The sequence below is a fragment of the Coregonus lavaretus genome, assembly GCF_964263955.1.
Source record: "Coregonus lavaretus genome assembly, chromosome: 3".
NCBI classification, from domain to species: domain Eukaryota; kingdom Metazoa; phylum Chordata; class Actinopteri; order Salmoniformes; family Salmonidae; genus Coregonus; species Coregonus lavaretus.
The window spans coordinates 63,222,595-63,242,013 of NC_139990.1; the positions used below are offsets into that span (position 1 = coordinate 63,222,595).

At 42.2% G+C, this 19,419-nt stretch overlaps 1 protein-coding gene across 1 annotated transcript; it reads left to right on the forward strand.

Annotated features, from left to right (window-relative positions):
• Nucleotides 1-650: 650 nt before the first annotated feature.
• LOC311120258 (soluble guanylate cyclase 88E-like) lies at nt 651-15,612 on the forward strand (the record flags this gene model as incomplete). The annotated part of the gene is made up of 16 exons (XM_084157830.1): nt 651-778; nt 1,082-1,214; nt 1,341-1,515; nt 1,656-1,747; nt 1,991-2,248; nt 4,965-5,112; nt 5,822-5,944; nt 6,262-6,382; nt 7,897-8,026; nt 8,376-8,522; nt 8,843-8,989; nt 9,215-9,371; nt 9,762-9,871; nt 13,597-13,686; nt 13,943-14,061; nt 14,300-15,612. The coding sequence occupies 16 exons, from the start codon at nt 651-653 to the stop codon at nt 14,700-14,702; spliced, it is 2,481 nt and encodes an 826-aa protein (XP_084013956.1). The 3' UTR covers nt 14,703-15,612.
• Between the last annotated feature and the right edge of the window lie 3,807 nt (nt 15,613-19,419).

Below are 19,419 nucleotides of genomic sequence, written 5' to 3' on the forward strand. Positions count from 1 at the left end.
AAGGCTACCCGAAATGTTTGACCCAAATTAAACAATTTAAAGGCAATGCTACCAAATACTAATTGAGTGTATGTCAACTTCTGACCCACTGGGAATGTGATGAAAGAAATAAAAGCTGAAATAAATCATTCTCTCTACTATTATTCTGACATTTCACATTCTTAAAATAAAGTGGTGATCATAACTGACCTAAGACAGGGAATTTTTACTAGGATTAAAGGTCAGGAATTGTGAAAATCTGAGTTTAAATGTATTTGGCAAAGGTGTATGTAAACTTCCGACTTCAACTGTAGGGGTGAGATTGATTTTCTCCTTTTTACTCATCGGTTAAATACTACATGTGAAATGCAAGTACTGCACATGTAGAGTAGAGCTGTGAGTAGAGCAAGATTCCAAAGGGGAGAATCTTGCTCTGTCTGAAAACGTCATTCCCAAAAGGGATGATTTATTGATTTTGGAAAATATTTGTGACAATGAATAATGAGGCACTTCATAGCGCCTGGTATGCTCATAACATAGTTTTTAACATCAAGTTCATCCTATATGCAAAATGACTCAGACTGCAGGTGTTTTACACTTCTTCTTTCCTTCCCCTTCCTCAGTAAAGCAGTTAACTTGACAGAAATCTGGAGGTTCCCAACCCCCTTAAGATGTACGGCCTGTACTTGGAAGCGGTGAATGATTATATCAACGAGTCCTACGGAGAGGATGTATGGAGACTGATAGAGGCCCGGGCAGAGATACCACATCTCAAGTTTGTCCGCCATCAGATGTACAAGTACGGTCATATCCCATCTAACTGTCGGGTCTAACTACATATCTGTACCCATCATATGCGTCATATTTACTTTCTATTCTAATTTTACCAGGAAGGGAAGTCACTTGAGGTTTCACTTTAATCTCTTTCCTGACAGACTTGGCAAAAGCACAACAAGTTTACATTGACCATCAATACATAACAACACACACATAGACAACAGGTCAATGAATGCACTAACTGTAAGTCACTCTGGATAAGAGCATCTGCTAAATTACTAAAATGTAAATGTCATATCTAGGTATCCTCCTTTTTCCCCTGCAGTGACAACCTGATCCTGCGGCTGGCCAAGGCAGCAGGTGAGGTCCTGGGGAAGACCCATGATGAGCTCATGTATGCCTTTGGGGTTTACATGGTGAAGAGGATTGGGAACTACGGCTATGAGAGGATTCTCAAGGTAACCTAGTGCCTAGTGGCCCTCCTCAAGTGTCTGAGTTAACACTAGGCATAATTGGCCCTAATCAATGATCAATACACTGGTGTGTGTGTAATGTCATTATTTATCCCTTATCCATTCATCCAGGTGTTGGGTCGTAATGTGCGTGACTTCATCAATGAGCTGGACAACCTGCATGAGTACTTCCGCTTCTCCTTCCCCAAAGTGCAGCCTCCCAGCTTCTGTGTGGAGGAGGAGTGTGAGACCAGCCTCACCCTGCACTACCGCAGCACCCGCAAGGGCTTCACCCAGTTTGTCAAAGGTAGGTAGGAACCACCACAGAGGACAAACATAGCAAACACTATTTTTCTGGAAGCACTATATTTGGTAATACTGTACATAGGGTCCATGTCACACATCCCCAACCTGTAAAAATACTTGTTCTCTCTTCCCATACTGTAGGCCAGCTGTCTCAAGTGGGAAGGCAGTTCTACAACACGGACATTGAAGTTGAGATCCTGTCCAAAGAGGAGACTGAGAAGATGACATATGTGGTATGTACTGTACTGTGGGCATCTACCTATTTGAAGCTACTTCTTAGAACAATGTTATGTACACCCCAACGCACCTGCAAGTAACTCCTCCGACCTAGACCTAGGAGTGCATCACTTTCCAAGTGCAATTGTTTGCCCCATTGTCAAGCAACTTTAGTGTCAGGCCCCATTGTCAAGATCCTCACAACCTTAAGATCCTCAAAGCTGCGTTTCCATGATTACCTTCAAAGTCTCTTTCCGCAGATCTACAAGATGAACTTTGACAACGCTGCCTTCAAGCACCGCATGCCCCAGCAGAAGACGGCCCCGGGGTATGAGAAGCTACCCATGAAGAGGGGCATCTTTTTCGACATGTTCCCCTTTAGCGTGATCTTCCGCCGGGACATGACCATGTACCGCATCGGGGACGGCCTAAAGGAGGTCTTCTCCGACCTGCAGGGCAAGAAGGTCGACGAAGAGTTCACCCTGGTGCGGCCCATGCTGGAGTTCAGCTGGGACAATGTGAGTATAGGAGGGGAGAAGAGAGGGGGATGAGGGTTCTGTTACATTTGGTATGGTTTTTCCACTTCCCTAGGCTATTGTTGTCAATCTAGAGAGTTTGTTAGTGGATATTTGGGTTATTTAGTTACATTCAACAACCCCCTTTAATGGTCCCAAACAGTGAAAATCATGTTTTTCATCACATTGGATGATATTTGGATGAAACCAGTTCAAAGTAGGGTACCCAAGTATGAAAAATGACTGTAGTTGGCACATTGATAAAGTTTGATCATAAAGTTACTGGTCCCCTTCCCCATGTCAAACGCTTGGATTCAGACAGCCATTACCAAGGATTTACTTCCGGCTTTATCCAACGTCACATAAAGCCGGAAATGTAATACACCAATGGTAGCATCTTATCAGCTTAACTAATTTAAATATGTACCGCCTTAAACCGTCATTGCATGTGTTCCTACACCTTGCTTTGGCTTTGTTTACAAACCATAGGCAAGCTACTAGTAGCTAGCTCAAGCAGAACGTACGACCAAATATATATATATATATTTTATAAACTGGTAGCCTTTCATCTGTGGTGTGACTGTTAGATAGCAAGCTACTTACCAGCATGCCGGCAAAAAGCTGTGACTGGATGCCATAGTGTAAATTTAACGTTACACTATTTTCCGAAGAATGAAGACAATCCGACAGCAGTGTCTCATTTTCATTTTGGGTGGACAGGCTGCACCGAAAATTACGATCATGTCACGGGTGTGCAGTGCACATTTCGAGCGAAGTTGCTTTATCAATTGGGGAGAATAATCGATGGGTCTGCCAGGAAGCTAATCCTAAAAACGGATGCAATACCATCATTGACAGTGGAACAGTGGATCTTGCAAGCGCTGACCATAATGTAAGTATCATTATTATTTTCACTTTCCATCTCCTTTTGTCTTTTCACTATCATCAAGCTGTAATGATAGACATTTTAGAAAATTCAACATCTAATTTGTCTGCACAGCTTCCCAGGCAACCACCGCAGCAGGAATGCTGTGATACCAAATCGGCTTTCCCGATTAGGAATGTAGTGAAGTAAGAATTGTCAAAAATATAAATAGTGTAAGTACAGACCCCAAAAAACGACTAAAGTAGTATTTTTACTTAAGTACTTTACACCACTGTTCATTTAGAATCTGCACCAATTGAACATTTCAGGCACACACAATTCCAAATACGAACACCAGAAAACACAATGTAGAATGAATAGATCACTACATCAACGAATTGATAGCATCATAACTCAGAACAGTAAATAAAAGGATATTAAATTCACTACCCGTTTAACGAACATTTCCCTTTTCAAAAACATTACAGGCCTGGACCTCCTCTTCAACAAGGTCACCCTTGATCCAGCATGTTACAGTATGTGGGGAAGCTGTGTGAGCGGTCCATCCCAGGACCCCTGTCTGCCCAGTGTGAGAGGCCTGACAAGGAGGAGGCCATAGCTGGATTTGTGTCCCGCTTCAATCTTGGGGGTGACTGAAGCCAAGTGGGTTACTGAAGTTTGCTTGATTGAATCAGGGTACATGGATCCCCCTCCTCTCCCGCTCCCCTCCCCATCAATCGCTGTAGTTGGTTGCATTACCTAAAGCCTAAGTCATTAACGTTTACATAAAATCACATTTTGTTACTTTGTATGTTTTTTTCAAGCATTTGGATGGGAGATTAGTGTTACAAATTGGACGAATCAATGGGGTCCTGTACACTGTAGGGCGGCTGGGTGCCTATATTAGGCTAATGGCTCTTAATTATTTTTTTATGTCAAATTATGTCTCACCTTTATTTCTCATGAGTGTTTATGTTGATCAATATTTTGGGCTATGCTGTCCTGTTGTAAATGATCAAATAAATGTCTGATCTATACATACAATTCTGAACATATTGTTATTCATAATATTGTCCAGCACACTTATTGTATGCTGTTTTTCGCACACTTATTGTATGCTGTTTTCATGTACATTCCCATGTCTAAGCTTCTAAGGTGACTCAGGCTTTACTAATTCTTGTGAAGAAGTGTATCAGTGAACTGTATTCTGTAATTAGTTACAAAACAATAGAAATGCAATTGTGTATTGCTGCTGTTTGTCTGATATCCAACAGCTCTGTTGACTATGAGAGCATTTTGCAGAGAAAATGGGTTAAGGCCTACTATTTAGGCTCGGAATGTCATGTGGCCCATTGTCTACCTGGTCATCAATGACATGTGGCCCATTGTTTACCTTTTTACCTGGCAATGGCCCCCCATGGTTTCAAAGAGCTGTCAGTCAAGGCGAGCTCATGAATATAAGCTCCCCACCCACTCAGCCTTTTCTTTCAGGCTTCCTCATAGTTAGAGATGAGAGAAAAGGTACAATTTCTTCAATTCTGAGTAAAGTGTAAAAATATTATGGGGATGTTTTGGTCATTCAAAGGCTATTTTTACTTGGGGAAATAGGATGACTGTGTGGGACCTTTAAGCATCACTATGTCTGCATGTATCAGGGCCAGTCTCAGAATAAAGAATAAAGCATCTCAGAGTAGGAGTGATGATCTAGGATCAATGTTCCCTTCACAATCACAATAAATTAGGTTACATGGACAGTGTGGACCTGATCCTAGATCAGCACTCCTACTCTGAGACGCTTTGTGAATACAGGCCCTGGTATTGACTGAAGTCATCTGTTCCCATGCTTCCCCTCAGATCTACACCCACCTTAACAATGTGTTTGAGCTGCTGTCCAAAGCTGTGGTGGAGAGCAAGCAGAAGGTGAACGTCCCTAAACTGAGCAAGGAAAAGGAAGACGAGGGAAAAGAGGAGAGCGAGAAACCAAAGAGAGAGGAAGAGAGAGGTACAGAGAAGTCAAGGGTCCGCCCGTCGCCACAGTCAACCGACAGGAGAGGGGAGTACTTTGTCCCTAACAATCTCTACCACATGTCTAATGTTTAAGTGATTTTGATTAATTACTTTAAAGCAGCCGTTTTTATCTCAATATCAAATCATTTCTGGGTAACAATTAAGTGAGTTACTGTGTGATTGTTTTCAACTAAAATGGTCAAAAAGAAAGAAAGATAGCTAGCTTCTTAGCAAAGAGCAATTTCTCAAGCAAGAATTTTGCTAAGACTGTCTGGGAGGGGAAAACTGAAAACTAGCTGTTATTGGCAGAGAGGTTTGGAACTCTCTTTCTTATTGGTCTATTTACTAACTTACTGCCTGGTGATGTCAACAGGCAGGCCAAAACACCATGCCACCAAAACAGGCTGAAATTTCAAGCGGTCTTTTCAAACAGCTCTTACACAAAGGGTATTATTATAATTTTCATAATTTCACAGTATTATTCCAACCTTATAGTGTGGAAATATATATAAAACACAGGAAAATCAGGTTTTTGACTGCACCGGGTCTTTTAAGGTCTTCCAATATGTGTAACAATAAAAAAAAAATCTCTCTGTCAGTGCTGTTATAAGCATGAGTGAAATTGATTAAACAAATGTCACTCACTCAGCCACCCACTCTCCCTCCCTCCGTCATTCATTCCCTCCTGTCCTCTGGCCCATTAGATGTGAAGTCTGTGGAGGAGATGAAGGGGGACCAGGAGTTCAGCAGTGCTCTGACTCAGTACAACAGCTCAGCCAACTCAGGGGGGGAGGACATCGAGCTGCTCGCCTTCCAGACTGTCACCGGTGAGAACCCCTTCTTCCTCGCCCTTCACACTACTTTTTTATCTATCTTCCCACCTGTCCAGCTCACCAAAATAAGCTTACATGCTACATAGCTTTGTTCTCCTACATTTGAAAGGGGTACAGAAATGCCAGAATCAAAACAGAGTCAGTGATTGCCCTGTCTATTTTGAATGAAGTATTAACTATACCATTTTTAATAACTAGAGTGTAATGGTCTTGGAATTGTTGATGCCAATACCAATGACAATTCTAAATTCCAAAGCAATATTTCCAAGTTCTATGGCTGTGGATGACCCCACCCTGCTCTTCATCCCCAGGGAAGTGCAGTGAAACCATCTTCGAGGATATGAGGGAACCTCCCAAGAAGCCCCTCCACCTGAAGGGTCAGATGAAGTATGTCCCCCAGTGGGACTCGCTCATCTTCCTCAGTACGCCCATGTAAGTCCACCCACAACATCCTTACAGTACCTAGTCCTTATCTTACTATAAAGGAAATACGTAATCCAATTCAAAACTTGCCTTGAGGCTACAGCTATATGATGCCACGGTCAGACATGCTTCCAAAGCAACCAAAAAAAGGAGAATCCAAAGCTTTGATAGTATAAAAACAAACAAAAATGTATTTGACAAACAAAGGTAATTTCATTGACTATAGTCCATCCAGGCCTACCTGAGCCATAATACCAAACCACAAAATGGGTATAGGGAAGGGGAACATGGGAAGAAGGAGGTGTGCCCAGGTGAGGCTCCATATTGCTTTCAAATACCCATGATAACCATAATAGAAAACCCAAAACATGATTTCAATTAATCAATATTTCACAATTCTAATAAGACAAACCATAAAAATTCATAATGAGACTGAATGTAAGGGAATTTGGCTCCAACACTTACCTTAGATAGTCCTTACCTTACCTTATGGTGTTTATTAGCATATGAAAATGTTTATTAGCACATGAAAATAGTAAAAACAATGATATACAATATTTATAGTATTACCATATTGCCTATAAATATGTGCAGTATGCATAATATATTACATATTTATACCGCTGTAAATATATACTGAACAAAAATATAAACGCAGCATGTAAAGTGTTGGTCCCATGTTTCATGAGCTGAAATAAAAGATCCCAGAAATTTTCCATACGCACAAAAAGCTTATTTCTCTCCAATGTTGTGCAGAAATGTGTTTACATCCCTGTTAGTGAGTATTTCTCCTTTACCAAGATAATCCATCCACCTGACAGGTGTTGTATATCAAGAAGCTGATTAAACAACATGATCATTACACAGGTGCACCTTGTGCTAGGGACAATAAAAGGCCACTCTAAAATGTGCAGTTCTGTCACACAACACAATGCCACAGATGTCTTAAGTTTTGAGTTAGCTTGCAATTGGCATGCTGACTGCTGAAATGTCCACCAGAGCTGTTGCCAGAGAATTGAATGTTAATTTCTCTAAAATAAGCCGCCTCAAACGTCGTTTTAGAGAATTTGTCAATACGTCCAACCGGCTTCACAACCGCAGACCACGTGTAACCACGCCAGCCCAGGACCTCCACATCCGGCTTCTTCACCTGCGGGATCATCTGAGACCAGCCACCCGGACAGCTGATGAAACTGAGGAGTATTTCTGTCTGTAATAAAGCCTTTTTGTGGGGAAAAACTAATTCTGATTGGCTGGGCCTGGCTCCCAATTGGGAGGGCCTATGCCCTCCCAGGCCCACCCATGGCCGCGCCCCCGCCCAGTCATGTGAAATCCATAGATTAGGGCCTAATGAATTTATTTCAATTGAGTGATTTCCTTATATGAACTGTAAAATCGTTGAAATTGTTGCATGTTGCTTTTATCCACTTCCCTTTTCAATCCCTTCTTATCTCCCTTTCTGCCACTCATCCCATCCTTGCTGTCTCTCTCATTCCTCTTCCTCTCTTTTCTTCCTCTTCCAGTATAGAGACAGTGGAGGACATGATTAAAATGGGCGTCTATGTGAACGATCTGAACCTACACGACTCCAGCCGAGAGCTCATCTTAGCCGGAACACAGCAGTCGGCTGAACTTCAGCTGGCTCTTGACCAGGTAAGTCATGGACATTTCATATATACCACATACCACCTTTCTTGAATTGGAATAACACACAACCTTACTTTGGTACACTGTTAACGTTATCATATAACTCATCTACTAACTGGGCCAAGTTTGCCTCAGCTAAGAATGCAAGACATACTACTATACCCACACACAGTCCTGCTCATAGGCAGCGTTATTTTCAAAGTTACAAATAAAGACATATGCAGTGTATAGTTCACACTGAAAGGCAGAGGCAAAGACCATCTCAAGGGCGGGGCTGGATAGGCCTTTGAAGGATGAGGAAGAGTTAGTTGACTGACAGCTCTCTCTCTTTCTCTGGTGGCTCCTCCCACTCCAGGAGCAGCAGAAGTACGCCCAGCTCCAGGAGATCATCAAGAAGCTGGACGAGGAGAAGAAGAGAGGAGACTCCCTCCTCTACGCCATGATCCCCAAAGCTGTGGCTGACCGGCTCAGGAAGGGTATCACGGCCCTGGAGACATGCCAGGTACTAACCCAGAGCCATATATTTACAGATACATATACAGATATACAGGGTGCATCCAAAATGGCACCCCATTCCCTATATAGTGCACCATATAGTGCCCAAGCTCTGGTCAAAAGTAGTGCACTATATAGGCAATAGGGTGCCATTTCAGACGCAGCCATAGAGTTTGTAGAGGAAACTATCCTCCATGTTGGCTCAAAACATTAAATGACAATAAGACTCAATTGAATTCTGGAGCTAACTAGTCACCTCATTTCTATTAAGCCAGAAGAAACACCACAGTAAAATGTCAAGCATCTAAGTGTGCTGGTATTTCCTAGGTGTTCCCGGACGTGACCATCCTATTCAGCGACGTGGTGAAGTTCAACGAGATCTGCATCCACATCACGCCCATGCAGGTGGTGGACATGCTCAACGAAATCTACATAGTCTTCGACACGCTCAGCGAGAAGCACAACGTCTACAAGGTGAATGACTGGGACAATACAAAACAAGGGACTCTGTGGGAACAATATGCCTGAATACTCAACCAATGTTGTCTGGATCAAAAAGGGAAGACTCTATTATCATGCACTGAGTGGCTGTAGCAATGTTTTACAGAGTGGAATGTTTAGTTTGTTTCATTGGTAGGATATAATGTATACAGTAATGCTTCTAAACATACTACTTGACTTTTATTCCCCTGGATTCAGGTGGAGACCATCCGAGATGCCTACATGGTGGTGGCAGGCGTGCCCAATAAGACAACCTTCCATGCCCACCACATATGTGACATGGCCCTGGACATGCTGAGCTCCATCGACCACCTCAAAGACCCCTCCACTGGAGACAACATCCAGATCAGAGTCGGTGAGCAGAGACCATTGAAATACAATCTAGTCATTCTATTTCTATGGCACAGACAGTTTAGACAGATTATGTTACTGAGTTTGGGTAATCCAAAAGTTACGTTACTGATTACAATTTTGGTCATGTAACTGTAACGGATTACATTTATATAGTAACCTACCCAACCCTGCATACATGACAGACATAAAGCATACACATACTGTACTGTACAGTGTGTCTTTATAATCAGGTCAATAGGAAGTCAAAGGCTTGATATTGTCTAGCCATGCCCTGACTGTGCTCCTCAGTTAATTCTGCCAGATTTATACCCCTTAAGGCACCCTGAATCTAGAGCCACTGATCCAGGTTCAGTAAAGCAGTTTAACTTCATTGTATGTTGTTTCCCTTCAGGGATCCACTCAGGGATGGTGGTGGCTGGGGTGGTAGGGCTGAAGATGCCTCGCTACTGTCTGTTTGGAGACACCGTCAACACTGCCTCCCGCATGGAGAGCAATGGGGTGGTGAGTGCTGCCATTAGAACATAACCTCACTATAGGGTAAATCCATTTGAATTCAATCACTTTGACAGCATTCCTTTTGATTTAAACAAAAGGTTCCATACATGTTCTATTTCTATGATTGACACCCATGCTGTATTCAAGAGCATGTTGTGTCTCAACCAATGGCGGTCATAACCAATGTTCCCTCAAAAAAATGTCAGCACTGAGCAAATTTCAGGTCTGCTGAGCGCAAACCTGAACGTTCTGAAAATTCTGCGCAACTTCCGGCGCGCATTTACTGTGAACACTGATGCTGTATCCGGTTTAAGTTAGTTTTAACAATGGTCAAGTAGGCTACTGTGGCTATTTGATGGCCTACCATCAAAAACAATGGAGAAAATGCATCCCATAACATTTTAACATGGAAATAGCTGTTCTATTGTTCAGCCTACAGTAGCCAATGTGTGGGGTTCAATGTAGGCCTACATTCCATGAGACTTTTGAAAAAAACATGCAGGGCTTGACATTAACCTGTTTATCCACTTGTGACTGAAAATGTTGTTGTGTTGTTTGATGCAAGAAACCATCATTATTCCCATACCATTATTACAGAGAATCAGACAAATTATGCTACCCTCTGCCTATTGGCTACTTAGCTTATTCAAGCCTGTCTCAAAATACAACACTGGCCCTTTAAGACAGAAAAAAGCTCTTTACCTGACTCGCTTTTCAAAGATGTCTAGAAATACACACGTTTTGTGCTCTTGTAGGAAGCAATCACTCCCCCATTGCTGACTAAAAATGTTCTATAACTGGGCTAATAACTCACTAACTAGCAAAGGATCTGAACAAATGTACAAATGTGCACACATCGCTACATGTAGCTCTCACTTTGATCTCAAAACAAGCGCATCTACTCACGACCGCTCATGCTGTAAAAACAGTCCAGTTCAAAGTGAATGGCACAGATCCATAAATGGCAATGGACTATTTGCATATAGGCCTACTGCAGCTCTGATTGGTTATGGTGCACTGGTCTGTGTAGAGTAAGGGCCTGAGTCGTGCCTGTCAATGCAACAGAATCCTACTCCTATGCGTTCTGCCTACAACAAAATCTCTTGCATAGTTAGTTTTGTTTCGGTATATTGCATTGATTCGATCACAATTCCCACATTAAAGGGAAACGTTGATGGTGTTTTATTATTATTATTTTTTTTTTTTTTTTTTTTTTTTTTTTTTTTTTTTTTGGGGGGAAGGATTTACCAACGTTGATGGTGTTAACTAACGGGGAAAACTCTAGAAAGTTGAGTGATGGTAAATCTTGTGCTTCTCTGTGCGGGCTGATATTTCTTCTGCGCACTAGTGCCGGGGAGCTGTGTGCCCGCGCACAGCTTAGAGAGAATATTGGTCACAACACAAAAACCTCAGATTATGTCAAATATGGTCTAAGCTACAATGTATGTGAATAGGGGAAAAAATCTGAGTTTATCGACGTTTAAGGTTAAAAAAATGACATAAAATAAATATATACAGTGAGGGAAAAAAGTATTTGATCCCCTGCTGATTTTGTACGTTTGCCCACTGAAAAAGAAATGATCAGTCTATAATTTTAATGGTAGGTTTATTTGAACAGTGAGACACAGAATAACAACAAAAAAATCCAGAAAAACGCATGTCAAAAATGTTATAAATTGATTTGCATTTTAATGAGGGAAATAAGTATTTGACCCCCTCTCAATCAGAAAGATTTCTGGCTCCCAGGTGTCTTTTATACAGGTAACGAGCTGAGATTAGGAGCACATTCTTAAAGGGAGTGCTCCTAATCTCAGTTTGTTACCTGTATAAAAGACACCTGTCCACAGAAGCAATCAATCAATCAGATTCCAAACTCTCCACCATGGCCAAGACCAAAGAGCTCTCCAAGGATGTCAGGGACAAGATTGTAGACCTACACAAGGCTGGAATGGGCTACAAGACCATCGCCAAGCAGCTTGGTGAGAAGGTGACAACAGTTGGTGCGATTATTCGCAAATTACATTTACATTTACATCATTTAGCAGACGCTCTTATCCAGAGCGACTTACAAATAGGTGCATTCACCTTATAGCCAGTGGGATAACCACTTTACAATATATATATACATATATATATATTTTTTTTTTTTGGGGGGGGGGGGGGGGGGGTTGGATTGGAGTAAGTTGGTTGGAGTAAGGGGGGGGGGGGGGTGAAATTAAATGGAAGAAACACAAAATAACTGTCAATCTCCCTCGGCCTGGGGCTCCATGCAAGATCTCACCTCGTTTGCAATGATCATGAGAACGGTGAGGAATCAGCCCAGAACTACACAGGAGGATCTTGTCAATGATCTCAAGGCAGCTGGGACCATAGTCACCAAGAAAACAATTGGTAACACACTACGCCGTGAAGGACTGAAATCCTGCAGCGCCCGCAAGGTCCCCCTGCTCAAGAAAGCACATATACAGGGCCATCTGAAGTTTGCCAATGAACATCTGAATGATTCAGAGGAGAACTGGGTGAAAATGTTGTGGTCAGATGAGACCAAAATCAAGCTCTTTGGCATCAACTCAACTCGCCGTGTTTGGAGAAGGAGGAATGCTGCCTATGACCCCAAGAACACCATCCCCACGTCAAACATGGAGGTGGAAACATTATGCTTTGGGAGTGTTTTTCTGCTAAGGGGACAGGACAACTTCACCGCATCAAAGGGACGATGGACGGGGCCATGTACCATCAAATCTTGGGTGAGAACCTCCTTCCCTCAGCCAGGGCATTGAAAATGTGTTGTGGATTGGTATTTCAGCATGACAATGACCCAAAGCACACGGCCAAGGCAACAAAGGAATTGCTCAAGAAGAAGCACATTAAGGTCCTGGACTGGCCTAGCCAGTCTCCAGATCTTAATCCCATAGAAAATCTGTGGAGGGAGCTGAAGGTTCGAGTTGCCAAACATCAGCCTCGAAACCTTAATGACTTGGAGAAGATCTGCAAAGAGGAGTGGAACAAAATCCCTCCTGAGATGTGTGCAAACCTGGTGGCCAACTACAAGAAACATCTGACCTCTGTGATTGCCAACACGGGTTTTGACACCAAGTACTAAGTAATGTTTTGCAGAGGGGTCAAATACTTATTTCCCTCATTAAAATGTAAATCAATTTATAACATTTTTGACATGAGTTTTTCTGGATTTTTTTGTTGTTATTCTGTCTCTCACTGTTCAAATAAACCTACCATTAAAATAATAGACTGATCATGTCTTTGTCAGTGGGCAAACAATCAAAATCAGCAGGGGATCAAATACTTTTTTCCCTCACTGTATATATATTTAAAATGGTTTGACAACCCTGTTTGTAAGCTTTTAAATTATATAAATTATCAACCGTTTATCTTTTCCAGTGGTATGGTGGGGTATGCAAAATTGGTCAACTTTGAGCAACTTTATCTCTTGAATGTTTTGGCATTCAGGTCCAAAGGTCACTTTCTTAGCACTTCTACAATGGACAAATTTATATGGAAGGTTTTGTTCAAATCAAAAGGGGTGCTGTCAAAAAGTGATTGAATTCAAATGGATTTAATATTTAATATTTCACTAACAGACATGATCAATTAGCACTGTATAGCAAATAATTTACTTCGTAAGTAGGCCGCAAGTAGGTTAATGTGACATTGAGTGAGCTGAATAGTTAGCACTATGTCAGCCATTAACCTCTGTGTGTCTGTCTGTACAGGGCATGCAGATCCACATAAGCCAGACTACTAAAGATCACTTGGAACATGAGCCATACATAATTGAGGAGAGGGGAAAGATCTTTGTGAAGGTATGTGTACGATGCTCCATCATGGCACTGTGATGCTCCACCTGCCAAAAAGACAAAAATGCACCACACTAAATCTTTTTATTAAATCTTATCTATTCAAACATATTTTGATCTCTTCAGGAGTTTTATCAAAATTCAAAAGTCCTAAAATTGTCATTTGCGGCCCATCCATTGGCTGAGTTATAATCATGACAGGTATTGAACATAAGGATCATGAACACGGTACTATTTCTGCCTACATTCTGTCCAATCACAGGGTAAAGGCTACATGAAGACATATTGGCTGAAGGGGAAGAAGGACCTGTCATTTAAGACTCCAGCAGAGCTCCGCTACAGCAGTGAACAGAAGGACTCAGAGGACAGGAGCTCCAATGGGTGAGTGGAGCAGGGGAGGAGGCAACCCCAATCTCTTCTGTAGGGATATACTGCAAGATGCCCTATATCATATGATTGCGAATAGTTAATGTCGCTACTGTAGAGTTAGTAAGGTTCCAACATCAGCCCATTTGTGGAGCGAAGGGCTCCCATAACAAAAACACACCTGCTAGTAATTTGCTTTGCTTTTGTACATACTGTATGTGGTCATTTTTTTAATACATGTTCCAATACACAGCTCCACCTGCACCAACACCAAGCGCTCCACCTCCAACCTGAATATTCCCAATGAGGAGCAGCCAGAGGGCAAGCCCACCCCCACAGAGCTGCCTGCAGAGCCCTTACCTTCACTAGAGGGTGCCCCCGAGGACCTCACAGACCCCACGGAGCCCCAGGAGAAGAAAGTAAAAAAGAACACTAAGAACAACAACAAAGGGGGCGTGGCCAAGCCCGAGGCTCCTCCCCAGCAGGTCAATGCGGTGCAGGAGAGTGCAGTGCCTCCTGCTGCTGCCCAGGAGACCCCCACGGCCCCCCTGTCTACCGCCGCCCCAGTGCTTAACAACAAGAGGAACAGCTTCAGGCAGCACACCAAGCTGCCCACCCACCTTCCCATGCGCAGCACCTCCTGCTGCCTACTGTGAGAGGAGTGGCTAAAGTGATGTGACTGGCCTGCATCTTATTGACAGTCCTGTGAAGGCAAACCCTGAAACTGACCCTAACCTTGAACCTTAACTTAACCAATTAGAAAATTCAACATGGTTTCGCTGGTCACGTCCCTATAGTTTTTCCCCTACTGTGAAAGGGACCAGGCTAGAGGTCAAGACCTCTCATCTCAGATCATGGGCCAGCCTTCATGTTCGATATATTGTGTGACGCCCTGGTGTTTATCCTATGTTTTTCCTTAGGCAGGACCTGAGGGTCCCCACATCAACATTCAGGGATGCCCACACCTAATGGAATGTATTAGTCCATTTATTCAGGGTGGAGTAACAGAGGTAGACAGGGGGGACCACCCCACCTAAGTATTAATGGAGGAAACATTGATGCCCCTAAAATTAAATAAATGTGACATTACTGAAAAGGGAAAAAACTTTATCTTCCAACAAATATATACAGATACTCATGTCTTGATGACATGTTAAACAGTGGGCCTCTTTTGGTAATACAAGCACCTGGCTAATGTCATGGATTTGTGCGTGTTGTTGAAAGGAAACAGGTCAATAAATGTACAGTTCATGTACCATTTATCAAGTTATTACTGTCGGTGAAAACACCTTTTCAAATTACAGCATCACAATGGATTGGCATACAGAGTAAGATGAGATGTCAAGAGGTGGTTGTATTTTATTTGCATTAACTAGTTCTCAGAGAAGACTGACCCAAGTTACATTTCTGATACTGTATTTAATGATGGAATAATATGACTTTAATAATATATATTATAGTGCTTTTCCTAATGCTGTAAGTGCTTTACTTTTCTGTTTTGTATCTGTAATTTGTTGCACGTTTACTGTACGTTAGCATTTCTTTGTCCATAAAAACTGTACAGACAAACATGTTACGTGTTCATTTCCATGTTGATATCTTTAAATGTTTTGCTTAATAATAAACACAAAAAAAATCATGGTTCACTCACAATGTCAAGGGACAGATAAAGGCAAAGATAAAAGGGAAACTATAGCTCTATAAAACTGGGGATAGTAACTTTTTTCTATAACACGCTCATCAGTGCACGTGATGGGGAAAAGGCTAGTCGCAGTCAGCTGCAGACATATAACATTAAATCAATGACCTTCTCTGAATCGACACACTCCTATCTAGACGTTACCTGGCCCCGTATCAGATAACACAGCTAGCGGAGAATGTGTGTACTCAGAAAACAGCTAAGCACCAGTCAGAAAATAGTAAATGTCCAAAATGTTTAATGAAAAGACAGTAAAGCGGACAAAGACTTTAGGCCTACACTGAAATCCCATCATGACAATGAATATCCTTATTCTAGATTATGAATTTCTTCACTAAGGTGGGAGGCCCAATGTCCTTGATCTTTTAACTAAGGAGGTAACACATTATACATAAGCTGTGCTCAAAGAAAAGGTACAGCGCCTTCAGAAAGTGTTCATACCCCTTGACTTATTCCACATTTTGTTGCGTTACAGCCTGAATTCAAAATGGATTAAAAAAAAAAATATATATATATATATATATATATATATATATATACACACACAATCTCACCCATCTACACACAATACCCCATAATGAAAGTGAAAACATGTTTTTAGAAATGTTTGCAAATTTACGTAAGTATTTACACCCCTGAGTCAATACTTTGTAGAAGCACCTTTGGCGGTGATTACAGCTTTTCACATCTCAATTTAGGGAGCGGCGGTAAACAGCAATCTTCAAGTCTTTCCACAGATTTTCAATGTCATTCAAGTCTGGGCCACTCAAGGACTTTCACATTCTTGTTCTGAAGCCATTCCAGCATTGCTTTGGCTGTATGCTTGGGGTCATCTAAGGTCATTTGCACTCTGAAGCAGGTTCTCATCAAGGATTTACCTGTATTTGGCTCCATTTATTGTTCCCTCTATCCTTACCAGTCTCCCAGTCCCTGCCGCTGAAAAGCATCACCATAGCATGATGCTGCCACCACCATGCTTCACGGTAGGGATAGTGTTCTCCAGACATAGCGCTTTGCATTCAGGCCAAAGAGTTCAATTTGTGTATCATCAGACCAAATAATATTTTGCCTTATGCTCTCAGTCTTTCATGTGCCTTTTTGCAAACTCCAGGCATGTTGTCATGTGCCTTTTTCTCAGGAGTGGCTTCCGTCTTGCCACTCTCCCATAAAGTCCAGATTGGTGAAGTGCTGTAGAGACAGGTGAAGTAATGTAGAGACTGTGCTGTAGAGACTGTAGTTCTGTCAGAGTAGTCATTGGGTTCTTGGTCACCTTCCTGGGTTTTCAATTTTCCAACGATGGAGACCATTGTGCTCTTGGAAACATTCAACACTCTAGAAACTGTTTTATACCCTTCCCCATATATATACAGTGGGGGAAAAAAGTATTTAGTCAGCCACCAATTGTGCAAGTTCTCCCACTTAAAAAGATGAGAGAGGCCTGTAATTTTCATCATAGGTACACGTCAACTATGACAGACAAAATGAGAAAAAATAATCCAGAAAATCACATTGTAGGATTTTTTATGAATTTATTTGCAAATTATGGTGGAAAATAAGTATTTGGTCAATAACAAAAGTTTCTCAATACTTTGTTATATACCCTTTGTTGGCAATGACACAGGTCAAACGTTTTCTGTAAGTCTTCACAAGGTTTTCACACACTGTTGCTGGTATTTTGGCCCATTCCTCCATGCAGATCTCCTCTAGAGCAGTGATGTTTTGGGGCTGTCGCTGGGCAACACAGACTTTCAACTCCCTCCAAAGATTTTCTATGGGGTTGAGATCTGGAGACTGGCTAGGCCACTCCAGGACCTTGAAATGCTTCTTACGAAGCCACTCCTTCGTTGCCCAGGCGGTGTGTTTGGGATCATTGTCATGCTGAAAGACCCAGCCACGTTTCATCTTCAATGCCCTTGCTGATGGAAGGAGGTTTTCACTCAAAATCTCACGATACATGGCCCCATTCATTCTTTCCTTTACACGGATCAGTCGTCCTGGTCCCTTTGCAGAAAAACAGCCTCAAAGCATGATGTTTCCACCCCCATGCTTCACAGTAGGTATGGTGTTCTTTGGATGCAACTCAGCATTCTTTGTCCTCCAAAGACGAGTTGAGTTTTTACCAAAAAGTTCTATTTTGGTTTCATCTGACCATATGACATTCTCCCAATCGTCTTCTGGATCATCCAAATGCACTCTAGCAAACTTCAGACAGGCCTGGGCATGTACTGGCTTAAGCAGGGGGACACATCTGGCACTGCAGGATTTGAGTCCCTGGCGGCGTGGTGTGTTACTGATGGTAGGCTTTGTTACTTTGGTCCCAGCTCTCTGCAGGTCATTCACTAGGTCCCCCCGTGTGGTTCTGGGATTTTTGCTCACCGTTCTTGTGATCATTTTGACCCCACGGGGTGAGATCTTGCATGGAGCCCCAGTTCGAGGGAGATTATCAGTGGTCTTGTATGTCTTCCATTTCCTAATAATTGCTCCCACAGTTGATTTCTTCAAACCAAGCTGCTTACCTATTGCAGATTCAGTCTTCCCAGCCTGGTGCAGGTCTACAATGTTGTTTCTGGTGTCCTTTGACAGCTCTTTGGTCTTGGCCATAGTGGAGTTTGGAGTGTGACTGTTTGAGGTTGTGGACAGGTGTCTTTTATACTGATAACAAGTTCAAACAGGTGCCATTAATACAGCTAACGAGTGGAGGACAGAGGATCCTCTTAAAGAAGAAGTTACAGGTCTGTGAGAGCCAGAAATCTTGTTTGTTTGTAGGCGACCAAATGTGATTTTCTGGATTTTTTTCTTCTCAATTTGTCTGTCATAGTTGACGTGTACCTATGATTAAAATTACAGGCCTCTCTCATCTTTTTAAGTGGGAGAACTTGCACAATTGGTGGCTGACTAAATACTTTTTTCCCCCACTGTATGTGCCACATCACAAGTCTGTCTCGGAAATCTACGGCCAGTTCCTTCGACTTCCTGGTAGAGTTTCTGCTCTGACATGCACTGTCAACTGTGGGATCTTATATAGACAGGTGTGTTTCTTTCTACATCATGTCCAAACAATTGAATTGGCCACAGGTGGACGCCAATCAAGTTGTAGTGATGTCTCAAGGATGATCAAAGGAAATTGGATGCACCTGAGCTCAATTTGGAGTGTCATAGCAAAGGGGTGTGAATACTTATGTAAATTAGATATGTATGTATTCCATTTTCAATAAATGTGCTAACATTTCTAAAAACATGTTTTCACTTTGTCATTATGGGGTATAAGATGGGAAAAAATAATAATATTTAATCCATTTTGAATTCAGGCAGTAACAACAAAATGTGGAACAAGTAAAGGGGTATGAATACTTAAGGGTTAATGGGTGCTACAGACCTACCTACCACACACACACACACATCTGAACTCTCCTTGTAGACATTTCTGAGTGAGATGTCATTACATGATTAAGAGGAAGCCGTCAGGAAACCGCTTAAGCACTATTTCCTGTCTGTTGCCACGGTGACAGGCCCACTTTTTCAGTTGTGGTTCACTATCTCCAGTCAGTTAATTTCGTGCAGAAGGAAAGAGAAAATAAACACAAAGGTGCAGGTGTCTTTGAATCCCCACTGCACACTCTGTGGGCTTGTATCTGTTCAGACTCTCCCTTCAGTTCAACTGGGCCTTGGTCTGA